The sequence below is a fragment of the Bubalus bubalis genome, chromosome X (assembly GCF_019923935.1).
Source record: "Bubalus bubalis isolate 160015118507 breed Murrah chromosome X, NDDB_SH_1, whole genome shotgun sequence".
Classification (NCBI taxonomy): Eukaryota; Metazoa; Chordata; class Mammalia; order Artiodactyla; family Bovidae; genus Bubalus; species Bubalus bubalis.
The window spans coordinates 18,892,900-18,907,511 of record NC_059181.1 but is presented as its reverse complement, the minus strand read 5'-3'; the positions used below and the strand labels follow the sequence as shown (position 1 = coordinate 18,907,511).

The 14,612-nt window shown below is 36.1% G+C and overlaps 1 protein-coding gene across 7 annotated transcripts in view; it reads left to right on the top strand.

Annotated features, from left to right (window-relative positions):
- Positions 1 to 14,612, top strand: part of RPS6KA3 (ribosomal protein S6 kinase A3) — a 103,971-nt gene that overhangs the window by 83,546 nt on the left and 5,813 nt on the right. For all 7 annotated transcript variants that reach the window (XM_044936951.2, XM_025276000.3, XM_006045392.4 and 4 more), the window contains 7 exons: positions 1,879 to 2,004; positions 3,995 to 4,084; positions 6,280 to 6,438; positions 8,215 to 8,376; positions 10,946 to 11,022; positions 11,543 to 11,660; positions 14,017 to 14,157. In XM_044936951.2, the coding sequence (XP_044792886.1) occupies positions 1,879 to 2,004; positions 3,995 to 4,084; positions 6,280 to 6,438; positions 8,215 to 8,376; positions 10,946 to 11,022; positions 11,543 to 11,660; positions 14,017 to 14,157 (873 nt within the window). The remainder of the gene's footprint in view (positions 1 to 1,878; positions 2,005 to 3,994; positions 4,085 to 6,279; positions 6,439 to 8,214; positions 8,377 to 10,945; positions 11,023 to 11,542; positions 11,661 to 14,016; positions 14,158 to 14,612) is intronic.

The window sequence follows — 14,612 nt, the reverse complement described above, 5'->3', positions numbered from 1 at the left end:
TTAAGTGAGCAGCTTAAAGTGCATTATATATCATTGACCCTTAGAAATTTCTTTTGTATGCCTTTGAAAAGGTTGCATGTGCCAAAATCCTGGATACCTATATGACTTGAAAGTGGAATTCTAAGAGAGTTTAGATCAATATTACCATCTTGTCTCTCTTGTCTCCTGTGCCTCAGAATGTTTATCAGGCCTAGTTTGTTTCATCCTCTGTCTCTATTAGATCACATATGATGAGCTGAGGTCTCCTGTTTCACTGATGTTTTATAACAGGGGTCAGCAGACTTTTTCTATAAGGAATAGATGATAAATATTTGAGGATTTGTAGGCTATATGGATCTCTATTGCAACTACTCAACTCTGCCATTGTAGCACAAAAGCAGCCATAGATTGTCCATAAATGAATTAACATGGCTGTGTGCCAATAAAACTATATTTAGAAAAGCTAGCATTAAACCAGATTTAGGCCACAGGCCATAGTTTGCCAACCTCTGGCATAGAAATAGATAAGAAATAAAAATGAACTTAAATTTTGAGTTTTCCAGGTTTGTGTCTTTATGCTTTTGGAGCCTGCATTGTCATTAGGAAAAAATGCCTGTGGATACTGCCTTAGGGTGCCCCCTACTTCCCTTTTCCCCTCTGTTGATCAGTGCAGGAGAAAAAGAAGTTACAGAAGCAGGTTTCTGAGTGACTCTGTGTGTGTGTGTGTGTGTGTGTGTGTGTGTGTGTGTGTAAGTAACAGGAAACTACACTACTAAATTAAATATTATTAGAGGAACACAAGTAGTACAAACCATTAGATTTTATTTCTTCCCATCCTAGTATCATTGAGAAATAAATTTAATTCATCTTCCTAATCATAGAGGGAACTAGATACATCTTTTGAAACATTGAGCTGTTTTTAAGGTATAAATAGTGCTTCAATTTGCCTGATGATTATATTGCTTTTGCACTTAAGTTTTTTTTTTCACAAGTCAGTCCTCTTGCTTTCCACTTTCTAGAAAATCAATTTAAACACTGGGTGTTTTTTTTTTTTTAACAAAGTTCATGTTTAAATAGTCTGTCCCTTTTACTATGACAGGCATGTGATGTATGGCAAGTTTCTAAGTCAAAACTTCTGTACCTAACAGAAATCATAAACATTTTTTCTGTAGAATTCAAGTTTTAACCTATAGGCATGCTGAGGGGTGTCTTCGATACTATAGGCAAGAGCAGAACAACTCCCCTCAGTCTGTTTGTAGAACTAGTAATTTGCCGTTCATCATCCTACCCCTTGTTACTAGTCCTCAAGCCATTAGCAGCTTCTCTAGACAGAGTTGTAATGAAGCTATGACTTGAGGGTAGAGAAAGGAGGGCATGGCTAGTGATAGTCCAAAGTGACAATAAAATAGGTATCACCTTCAGATACATTATTTTCTATAATCCTTACCTTCTGAGAATACACAAGTTCAAGGGTACATGGCCTACAAGTGGTGCATCTAAGACAAGAATCCAGATATTCTAATTCTGAATCTTTCTAATCTTTTCTTCTATACCAGAGGTTTCAAACATCTCCCCATTTGCTTCAAAGACTTGTAGCCGTTTGGATAGTAGAATGGGGAATGATCACAGGCAAGGCTGTCAAAAACCACGTAGCTCCATGTTTTTTGTTCTACATATTCAGTTTTCTCTTTTTAACATAAGCTTTTTAAAAAGGAGTATTTCTTGCTGTACATTTTATCATAGACACTTCTGAAATATAAAGTTGTAGAAGAATGAGTGCAGTTAAGATTCACTCTTAATTTTACTAAATTCATTTACAGTACATGCTGATGTTTCCGTATTACGTAATGTACCAAAGTCATTACAGAGCTCTTTATCAACTTATAATTGTGTTTGTAGCAGTTGCACAGGAACAGTATCCAGTTTACTGATGGGTATGAAGTAAAAGAAGATATTGGAGTTGGCTCCTACTCTGTTTGCAAGAGATGTATACATAAAGCCACAAACATGGAGTTTGCAGTGAAGGTAAGTGTTTTTAGATTTAAAATGCAATTCTAATACTTAAAAGTAAGAAAAAGATCTGAAGGGATGTACATTAAGGTATGACTAGTGGTAGAAATGTGATGTTTTTATTTTATTTTGCTTTCTGTGCTTTTAAATTTTCCACAATACACATGTATTGCTTCTGTAATAATAAAGTGTTATTTAAGAAATAAAAAATAAATAAAATGCAACTCTAACAGTTCTTATTCATACATGCTAGTACCAGTTAAAAATTACACTCTCCTTTGCTAAGTGTGTCCTCTTGTTATAAAAAAGTAAGGTAATTTAAATGTCTAACTAGTGATCTTCAGGATCTTAATCTGGAACCATAAGATTCCCCTGTAAGCTCGAAAGATAAGGCAGCATACATACAGTTTGAGGAAGGCGGTACCAGTTTTCACCTGACCTGGTTTTTAGTATCATGCCTTTTATTCTCAGAAGTCCCCATTTATAGTTAAGCCTTCAGGGAGTTCCTCGAAATTTTATGCTGGATTTTGTATGTATACATTTTTATGGCAAAAATATTGATACATCCTTCACATTTAAAAGGATCTGTGAACCAATAAAAGAACAAGTGTCATAAAATACATCATCATTAGCTGTTTTAATTTAGTTGAGTGTCCTAAGACAATAAGGAATTTCTTAGCCAAAAAATAAGACACATGCCTCTATGAGAAAGTTTGAGTCCAAACCAGACTTCCCCAGTGGTCCAGTGGTTAAGATTCTGCCCTTCCACTACCAAGGGCACAGGTTCAATCCCTGGTCAGGGAACTAAGATCCTGCAAGCTGCATGGTGTGATCAAATAAATAAATAAAGTAAATTTTAAAAATTAAAAAATAAAGCCTCCCAATGTGTTCTGGTTTTCACAGGACTAGTGCAAAATCATTTCCTTTGAGTTGGCATGTCTTTTCCCTGTATCTTTCCTCTTTATCATCCATTTGCCTGATTCCACACTATCATTTGCAGTCGCTCACAGTGGAAACTTGTATGTTTGTCTTCCCCATTCTCCAAATAAAGAACTGTTTTCACAACTAAGTCCATTTCAGATAGCGGGTTTAGCTCATATTGAGAGTTACAAGCTCTTTCCTAGGATGATGGAGCATTTGGGTATTTATTACATATATTAATTACTAAGTTATTTTAAAACGGAAAGTATGAAGATCACAAAATTTGTTTTAGACTACCTTTTGGATGAAATAAAAGCAAAACTTGTTGCCTTTTAAAAAATATAATATTCCTTTAACAGATTAAAACATTTACAGGAATATTCTTAAGAAGCAGCTGACATAAACGGGTTGGAAAGCTAAATTAGTATTTTAAAGGGCTTTATTATAATAATTAAACTTAATTCTAGCCAAGTAGAATTTCTAGGTATGGTATTCTGTTTAGCTCTCTGCCTAGCTTCAAAAATAAGCTTGTTCTACTTAACTGTTAATTAATTTTTTATAAGTAGCTTACAGCTAATGGGATATTCCATTGAAGCATTTTATTTAAAAAAGTAAAGGTAATCCAATAACTGTATTGAATTACAATAAACAAACTCTGGTGGTGGTTTTAAAGATACATCTTGCTCTTCTTAATTATCTATATTGATAGAGGTTAGAAGTTAACTGAGTTCCCAAAGGTCTTAAGACATTTAAAAATGGAAGAAAATTATGTTAACTGTGTTCTTGGTACCTTTTCTTGAGGCTTTTGAGCTTTTGTTAAATCCTAAACTTGTTACAAACTTAAACTAGACAGACCTGATGTGAATGTCACTCAGGGCATAGAGTTTATGGCCTTACCATCTATATCAAGACTGGCATTCAAATTTTGATTAGACAATCTGGCCAGGTACTTGAGTAAAAATTGTTGATAAGTGGCTTATAAATACAATGTTTACACAAAATAACACCTAAGTCTATAGCTGTAAATACTTAAAGTTTATACTGTATAGTTCATGAAATTTTATGATAAATATTTGCCTTTTAGATTATTGATAAAAGCAAGAGAGACCCTACAGAAGAAATTGAAATTCTTCTTCGTTATGGACAGCATCCAAACATTATTACTCTAAAGGATGTAAGTAGATTGTTTAACATAGATCATTTGAATCAGTTGTCTGACTCACATTTGGAATCATGTGTTAGACAAAGGACTCAATATAGTGAGCAAAAAAAAAAATAGAGGACAACATACATAATTCAAGTTACAGAAAAAAATCATGTATATAGTTAATTTTTCTGCCTTTAAGAAGAAAAGTACTAATGATATTATTGCTCTTAATATCAGTATTTATTGGAACACTTAGGTATCAATTATATTCAGGTTGAACTAGGTCAGGTTCCGGGTGTGTGTGTGTGTGTGTGTATGTGTGTATTAGTCGCTTGGTCTTGTCTGACTCTTTGCGACCCCATGGACTACAGCTCGCCGGGCTCCCCTGTCCATGGAATTCTCCAGGCAAGATTACTGGAGTGAGTTGCCATTTCCTTCTCCAGAGGATCTTCCAACCCAGAGATCAAACCCAGGTCTTCCTCATTGTGGGCAGATTTTTTACCATCTGAGCCATAGGGGAGGCTCCATAGGCTCCCCAAACTGTCTTCCATAGTACTGCCAGAGGGAGCTACCACTTCTATGGAAGTAACCACGTTACTTTCCTGCCTGTAGTTCAGGCTGCCCATCACCTCTGGTCCCTGCCTTCCTCCGTCTGTAGTTTTCACACTTCCTCACATACCCTGTGCTCCAGCCATGCTCAAGTATGTACAATTTTGTGTGTGTGTTTTCTTCTACTGCTCTTTCTTTTATATGATTCGCTCTGTTGGGAATACCGTTTCCCTTCTTTGCCTGGCTAATTACCACAATCTAAGACTTAGCTAAGGCATTATGTCCTTCAGGCTTCATATTCTGCCCACCACCACCCCCAAAACAAGTGAAGTTCCCCTTCCTGCTACCATTGGCTTTTGTCATAACAGAGATGTTGACAAAGGGTGCAAACTCCCCAGGCAGTATTAAGTCCTCTCTTGCTGATCGTGCTCATATGGGCTTAGAGGCCATGTCTGGGTGTTATAGACCAGAAATGTCATGTAGCCAACTCAGCCAGAAGACTCCTAAGGTACCTTTCACCTCTGAGGTTTTGTGAATTCCAGCGTTTATCCTTCCTTCTCCTTCCTAACTGAAACTCCAGTTTCCTCAGAATAATGTATCACTGTTCATTGTTAAAGGAGGTTAATATAATCCATTAAAGTGTGAAGCTGTTTCACTTAAGTGACTCTTTAATTAATATAACCTCCAAGAATCCAACCAAGTACATTAAAAAGGAAATGTAGAAAATATTGAATAGTTAATCTCAGTCTTGCCTGGGGAATTCCCTAAGCTATTGCTATTTTTTATATCTTTGCTCCTTCATGTCAAATTCCAAAGTCTCTAAAATGATCCCCACTTTTGTTACAGCATCGCCAACATTTTTTAAAACTCATTTCTTTTTTTTTTTTTAAAACTCATTTCTATGTCTGTTTCTCCTTACTAGAATAAAAACTTTGAGGGCAGGTACCTTGTTTTCTCCATATTCGGGGCCCCAGTACATGGTATCTGTTAGGGAGCTAAACAGAGCTGTGCAGTAACTCTATGAGAAGAGGGGAATAAAAAGGCCTGAAGTTTAAGGAGAGGGTTATTTCAGTTTGGGCTTGCCTAGAGTATAAATCCAAAATTACATTGAGCTTGCTTTTTCTACATTAGAAGTGAATTGGTATACTTCTGTATGGTTGAATGGAATTTCTCTTTGCTACTTAATCTTCCTACTTAATTCTTGCCACAGCTTGTCCTTCAATTTAATCAAAATCAGAATAATTCACTATACTGTGCAAATAAATATAGAAGTTCTGCAGTTGTAGAAGTTCCAGGAAAGTCTCAATCACATGTCTTTGTAGCAGTCCCTCTCATCATTAGTAGGTAGAAAGATCAAGAGGAACACACCCTAAGAGCAGAAGTTCAGTGCCCCTTCACATTCCATACCCATAGCTATTTTGATTGCCTTGAGTTAAGTTTTACGGAAGGAAATCAGAGGGTTTTATTTCTGACATTGTCTCATCAATTCCTATTTTAAAGTTTTTATGTGTATAAAATTGTTTACAAATTTTATATCCTTCATTGGTTATGATAAGTAAAATTTTCCTTGAATATAAATGGAGGTTTAATTTCTCTTTGCTATGCTAAACTTCATGCTGGGCGCATGTAAAGCTTCACATAACTTTTTGCATTTTTGGTGTTGAATTTTACAGGTATATGATGATGGAAAATATGTGTATGTAGTGACAGAACTTATGAAAGGGGGTGAATTGCTGGATAAAATTCTTAGGCAGAAATTTTTCTCTGAACGAGAGGCCAGTGCTGTCCTGTTTACTATTACCAAAACTGTTGAATATCTTCATGCACAAGGGGTAAGTATTTTTAACATTTTATTAACTTAATGTATATAAAACACCTTATGAAATTTGGTATAAAATACAAATTCCTTTTTTCTTTTTCACTCTTAGTGTTTAAGCTGAAATTACAAAGGTAGAAGTTAGTTTATGCATGTAAATAAAAGTAACTATATTACGTTAATTCTGCTGTTTTTCCACTATGCAGATTTCTCCCATTGAGCCTGAAGTTCTTCTTTGAAATTTTAGCTTGTTTATAAACATTAAATTCTTACACTTCCCAAGAAGTACGTGAGGTTTTGTGACCTAGAAAACAGCACCACTTTTGCTAGGCCACTGCATACTCTTGAGAATTGGGCCCATTTAGAGTTTAGACAAGAACCAGAGTTGTATTCACTTATAAAAGGAAATCCTTCAAACAAACTAGGCCAAAGAGCCACCTGCATTCTGACTGGTGGGTGCTTTCCTCCTTTATTCCTGCCTACAGATTTTTAGTAAATGGACCAAAAAAAAAAAAAAAACATTTTTTTTTTAAGAAGTGAGTCTGGGAGGGAAGAGGAACAAGAGAGAGGTGGAGAGCGGGGAGAGGGAGGAAAGAAGAATAGCAGAGGAGCAAAGAGGAATGGGAGGCAAGAAAAGAATAACAGACCTCTTCCTAAGGAGTTTATTTTCAGTACATTATTCTTGTTTTCTTTGTCTTTGCCCCTAGAAGCTAACAAGTGAAAAGTGTTCATTTAATTCTAGAGCTTCTTTACTTGTAGCTGCTCAAGATTTGCCTATTACTGTGACTGGAAACTAATAGAACTCAGTTTTCACTGAAGAATTTGTGACTTTGCAGTCATCTAACTCTTCTATGTTCTTTTCTTAGTGCCTCAGCAGTAATTAGTTATTAAAATAATAACTGGTCTGGAGAAGTAAAGTTCTGGATGTTAGGATGTGAAACTGAGGTTACTGATTAGAACATAAACTCAGAATTGAGTGATGGAAGAAACACATAAGTCTAATAAGTAATAAGGGGCATCAGAGAGACTTAAGATAAAAGAAGTATTCCAGTAGGTGATTAAAGGGAGAAAGTAATTCAGAACTCTAAAGGAATGGTATCTTTCTGTGTGTGTGCCATTGTTGCTTGGATATCACATAGGCAGTACTTAGGTAAATCTGGGTTTTTGTTTCCTTTTTACCCTTAAACCCCATGCCTGTTCCGTTGAGCCTGTCCACACATTTATTGTATTTATCCACTGTACACACCATTCCCTCTACTTAGAATAACTACCCCCACTTCTCTGGCTTCTACATTCAGTTCTTCAGATCTAAAGTCAGTTGTTACCTCCTCTAGAGTCCCTTCCTGACCCTCCTGAGTTGTGCCCCATCACTCACCTATTTATTCTCTGCCTCCCTTATTACTGGGTAAGCTCCTGGCATGTAAAGGCAAGGATCTTACAGGTCTTGTTCATCAGAGTATCTGCAGCTCCTTGTATAATACCCTGGTACATGATAGATATTCAGTTAATATTTGTTGAACAGTGGATAACTTGGAGACAGATATTACTGCTATTTGCATTTTTCATTAATCCACTTAATTGGACAAAGTGAGGGGGGAGATAAATACTGTTCTGACTTCCTCCTTTCCTTGCCACAGTTCTGCGTGAGAGAGTTATACTTACACTATCAGTATTTTATACTGTTGGAATAATGTGAAGGTCACTACCAATCATCTTGTTAAGTTTGTGATAAATAATTTTCCATAATGGAGACATATTGTTAATGCAGCTCTTTAATTTGTATTTCAATTAGGTGGTTCACAGAGACTTGAAACCTAGCAACATTCTTTATGTGGATGAATCGGGCAATCCAGAATCTATTCGCATTTGTGATTTTGGCTTTGCTAAACAACTAAGAGCAGAAAATGGTCTTCTCATGACTCCTTGTTATACGGCAAATTTTGTTGCACCAGAGGTAATTGTGAAAGAGTTTGCTTGCAATATTTCAGTATATTTAAAGACTCATTTGCTTTGTTTTGCCCATCTTCCCTGGTAGCTCAGATGATAAAGAGTCTGCCTGCAATACAGGAGACCTGAGTTTGATCCCTGAGTCGGGAAGATCCCCTGGAGAAGGAGATGGCATCCCACTCCAGTATTCTTGCCTGGAAAATTCTTTCCTGATACTCTTCGAATTTCCTGATTTTTGTCACCATCTTCCTATATTTCTAAAGCTAAAACATCATGGTCTTTTCTTGTCTTAGCTTTGTAGCCAGTTAGCATCTCTGTTATCCCCTATAACCAGTTTGGGCTTCTTCTGTTCACAGACCTGCCTTCCTAGCCCCTGCTTCCTTCACTAGCCCCAGGTGACTGCCACAGCCTAGGTGCATGGTGTTCCCCTTTGTCATTGTCTGATCAGTCCACAAAGATGTTGCAAAGCTGCTGAAGTCTTCCTCAAGCACTGCTTTGATCAGGTTTCTTCTTTTCCTAAGAAATTGCAGTTCCCCATTATAGCATCTCTAAAATCCAATGCTTTGCCCTCAAAATTTCTTGCCTTTGGATTATCACTATGTAAAAAAATTATAACTAGAAGCAAGATAATAAAAAACAATAGTTAATCCTAATATAAGGCTTGCATGTCAGGCACGTATGTTAACAGATTTCATCCTCTCAGCTTTAATTTGGGTGTAATAATTTGTTCTCATTATAACTATGTGAGGTGAGTACTTTTATTTGCATTTTACAAGAAACAAGGTGCACAGTGAGGGGTGATGCCATTTGCCTGAGGTCAGATCTAGATTTGAGCCCAAGCAACCCAGCTACAAAGTTTGTGCTTTACCATGTGCTAGGTTTTTCACAAAAATGATAATAGTTGATAACGTTAGACTAGTTGTATTATAGATTTGGATTCCCCTCTCTGTTTTCCAAACTTTACTTTTTAGATAGAAAAAAATTTTTTTAAGATTATTTGATTCAGTTCTCCCAGTGATACTAGAATTGATGAGGGACAGGTTTTTTTCCTTTTTTGTTGACATTTCCACAGCCTCTGACTACACACTGGTGTCCAAGCATGTCCCCCTAATCCAGCCATCTCATTTTTCCTCATGATTATTTCCTACTTCATATAAGTAGTCTTGGAATCTTGGAATCACCATGTAGCTTTTATGTCTTGGCACATTGGAATGTTTTTTTGCTTCAGATCCTGCCTCTAAATTCACCTTCAGGAAATCTTCTATGATCAAACTGTCCTTAGACTGACCTCTTAACTCTTCCCAAAATCCTCCTCCTGTATTATTTCTCCACATTCATTGGATCACCAGATCCTTTCCTTTCTGATTCCTAAATATTTTAGACCTTTTTTCCCTTACCCTACTCTGTACATCCAATCTTTACTGCATCCTTCCCATTTTATCTTTATGTCTTTTCCTCTTCATGTCCTATTTTAGTACAGATCCTCACAGCCTTTCACTTAGTTTGCTACAAATTGCCTCCAATGCGGTGGCCTTGTGTCCATTCTCTCTTCTTGCCAGCATTTTCTCTATACCTTGAGTTATCTTTCTGGTATACACATCCACTCATTTTATTTTCCTCTTTAATGCTTCAATGACATCTGATTGCCTGCAGGGGGAAAAAAACACCTAGATTCCTTAACATGATATTTATAAAAAGCTCTTCAGGGAATTTCCTGGTGGTCCAGTAGTTAGGACTTGGTGTTTTCACTGTTGGGGCCCAGGTTCGATCCCTGGTTGGGGCACTAAGATCCCAGAAGCCACATGGTGTGGCCAAATAAATAATTTAAAAACCTTTAAAAGCAGTCTTCAGTCTCTCTATAGAATCCCCTGTGTGGAAATCTGGCCACACTGAACTTACATGTCGCTAAGCAGGCTCAGCTCTCTTGCCCCTGCTCTCTCCCACCTCTTGATTTTGCCTCCTGAATTCTTCCTTATCAGCCCAATACAACAGGCTGCCTCCGAGCCTTCCCTCCGTCCCGTCAAGAGTGAATTGCTTTTTCATCTTTATACCCATATCCTTAAAACAGTTTTGTTAGAAAACTTATCATGTTGAATTAACTACATATATGTTTATTTCCTTTGCAAGATTCTGATTTTCTTACAGAAAACAGTTTGTTTTGTATTTGTCACAGTGTATGCCTGATAATAGTAATGATTAAATCTTGAGTATATATATAAAAGTACAATTTTGCCCTATACCATTTATACTGTTATATTTTCTTTGTTTTGTTAGTTCTGCAGCCCCTTACAAAATATAAATACATTTAAATAAGAAATTTACCTTCAGTTTATTTTTATAGTCCTCTGTGTGCCACAGCAGCATTTGATAAATTAATCTGAATATAAAAATTTAAATTTATATATATTAAGTATTAGTAGAAGTTTCTAGAAGTAGTATTACTATATTGCCTTGTTTGTTAATCATGCTCTGTTTTTCTTGTATGCATTGATTTAGGAGACATAATTTAGTTCACAGCCTATCCAAATCTGTATAGTAAACAATAGTGTGTTAATACTAATTTTTACTTTTTCTAGGTTTTAAAACGACAAGGCTATGATGCTGCTTGTGACATATGGAGTCTTGGTGTCCTCCTCTACACAATGCTTACTGGGTGAGTGTGTACCGTATGTTGTAAGCATTTATTCATCAATATTTTGGTTACATTATCTAGATTTATCTTTTAATCTCTTATAATACTTTCTTTCCATAGTTTCTCTCATTGTTTAACAATACAATTCTATGTGTATGTGTGTGTATCACTATTATACCTGTATTATTGTTTTCTGTAATGTACTATTATTAAGTTCTTCAGGTTATGAGTTGATTTTTTTCATACCTTTTTTGTACTCTGTGTCATAAACATATACTGTTTTAAATATTTTATTCTATAGTATGTCATGTCTTAATTATATTATTGTATATTAAATATAAATTAATATTTCATAACCTATACCTTGACCTGGTACTTTATGAAGCTTCATATTGTTGTTAATTTTTACTTAAGTAGATTTTAATGAGGTGTAACATTAAATGAACTACTTAGAGTACTTTTGGATATTGCAAATAAATATGAAAATTACCAATGAAAAAAGAAATTTTATTCATTAGCATTTTATTCTGTTATAAATTAGTTACACTCCATTTGCAAATGGCCCTGATGATACACCAGAGGAAATACTGGCTCGAATAGGCAGTGGAAAATTCTCACTCAGTGGTGGCTACTGGAATTCTGTTTCAGACACAGCAAAGGTAAGTATGGCTTCCTATTAAAGCCTTTGAGAAAATAATTTTTCATAATCCCTAGTGAGAAAAAATAATATCAGTTAGAAACTTGATAAAGCAGTATTGAAATGATGTCACCAGATACCTCAGACTCAAAAATTGACCACTTATGTTGTTTCTTTCCCAGAATAGATTGGTTTGGCCTTACTATCTGTATATTTCATACTACTTCTTACTAATGAACATGATGAATAATACTTGTGGTGGTCCTCATGATTTGTGTGTTTCCTCTGTGCCTCACACTGCAATTTACCTAAATTATCCCCTTTAATCCTCTTAACAACACTGTAGAATAGCTAGTAGTGTCACCATTTCACAGTAGGAAACCAAAGCCCAGAAATCTAGTGTGAACTTCTCCACAGTTACACACCAGGCATGAGTAGGTGCTTCAAAAGAAACAGCCGATTCCAAAGTCCTTGTTCCCTAGAGTAACTGTACCATGTTCTATTTTTGGTCCATATTATGAAGAAAGGGGTCTATCTTTTTCACAATAAATAGTAGTTTAGCTTTATAGTGTCTAATTGAAATCCATTTGAAAAGCCTTTCTTGCTAGCAAACCTGCCATCCCCTGAATAGCATTGATTTGCCTTCTAACTCTGCTCTAGTTTCACTTTCAGTTCATTTGAAGAAAATTCTGTTTGAAAGGAAGAGCAAAGTTTTCCATTTCAAAATAAGAAAAACATAGAGGAGATGAGGAAGATACATATTGGTAAAAAGTGCTCACTCCTTTTTCTTAGAGGTGGATGCTTGACTTGAAATAATTGCATTAGTAAATAGGATATGTCAGAAATTTCTATAGATAATTTTGGCATCGATATGAAGCCTCAGTGGACTAGTTTAATATCTGTGTAGATAATATTTAGCATTGTAACTGTATTTTAAATGATATGTTAGCTTTTCCCTTTGTTTAACAATAAAATTTCTTAAACCAGGTAATTCATTTTTCTTGGTACTTTTTACTTTTTTAAAATTCATGTATTGAGCACCTGCAATGTGCTTAATAAGTGAAGGTGCCAGGGATAAAAGATGGGACTCAGATGGAATTCCTGATCTCAGAGAGCTCTCAATCTAGTTGTAAGATGGCCAGAAATATACAGTTCAGTGTCACATGTGCTTTTACAATGCTCTGCTTACTGTGCTAAAGAAGTTCACAGATGATGTTTGATCAGAAAGATTTCATGGAAGGCTTTCCAGAAGCATTGAAGGGATTTGCCAGGCAGCTTTGGGAAGCAGAAGGATGTAGTCCATCCCAGGCTGAGAGAGCAGCCCATGCATGGTCATGATGGCATGGGAATGGCACAGTACCTCCAGGGTGGTGCACGGAGTTTGATGTGACTAGTACAAGGTACATGTAAGAGGGTCACTGATGAACCGCAATTATGAAAGGTTTTGTCAGTCATGCTCAGGATTTGGGATTTTCTCTAATTGCTGGGGAGCTGCTGAAAAATACTAAGCATTGTACTGATCAGATTTTCCTTTTTCAAGGTCACTGCGGAGTAGTAATTTTTAACCATTGGGATCCACTGCAAACTTTGTCACAATTGGTTGTCAGGCATATCAAGTAATGTTACCATAGAAAGTACCATAGTTTATACATTGCCTGGTTTTTTAATAAGTTAAAGCAAGTCTAGCTTATCTCTATGATTTTTATAATTTGGTTCTCATTCACTTGCATTTTATGATTTTTTTTGAGTGAAAGGCAGGTGAGGATGAGATACAAATAATGCAAAAAAATTACATCCAATACACAGCCTATTTTATGAATGCCACATGATTACTAATAAGTTTTGCTAATTTGTCCAGTTAATACTTGTGATTATAATGTAATATGCTGAATACCCACAAAATTGAGAAGTAGAAAAAAAATAAAAATAACTGTAATCTTTGGAGGGAGCATTTAGAACACTCCAATTAATTCCTGTTATTAGACAGTTATATCCTACTTTTCAGTTTTACCAGTAGTACAAAAAAAATCTTAAGTAGCTGAAAGTTACTTAGAAATAAACCAACGAAAATGTAGAGAAAATCAGAATATCTGAGGGAAAAAAGAGCCAAAATCCTTAAAGATACATAAAATGTGGTAAATTCACCCTTTGCAATGCACCAGAATTATTGTTAACTCAGGGAGGAGAAAACAAAAGACTTAAGTTTTTACTTTTTTTTTTTAAACATTGTCATATTGACCAAATTGCTTTGTACCCAAAGGTCTGCTCCTCAGAAAGAATAGTGTCATGGAAGCCAAGGAAGAATATTACACAGTATCAGGTGCTATAGGAAAACAAATAACAGGTTTAAGCTTGTTTTATTCTTTTTCCCACTACAGGACCTGGTGTCAAAGATGCTTCATGTGGACCCTCACCAGAGACTGACCGCTGCCCTTGTGCTCAGACATCCTTGGATTGTCCACTGGGACCAACTGCCGCAATACCAACTCAACAGACAGGATGCACCACATCTGGTCAAGGTGAGCAGCCCACTGGGGCATGCATGCCACATGCCCTCCAGGGGAGACTATGAGATGCTGTCTCTGTACCACAGCACCTTGCCCTTTCACTGCCTCTCAACACGCATCCACTTCTCAGGTGAGATTCTCATACAGTGGGTGATTTAGAAAAGAAAAAGCCAAGGCATGCCAAAATACCATCCTGAAGCTAGTTTAGGAATGATTGCTGAGTTTATTAATCAGATAAGCTTTGTGGACTTCCTGACTTTTCTTTGTACTTTTCTTTCTTACACACAACCCAAAGCAGACTCTTTGAGGTTGTCAGCAGTGGTAAAACACAAGTTCCAAAACAGCATTCCTTGCTGACTCTCATGGTAAAGGATTGCAGAGGTAAAAAAACAATTGAATAGTCCAGAGAAAAGTAAGGACTGGTTGTTATGAGCCCACCCCTGTCCTCTCTCATCCATAATTTCAAC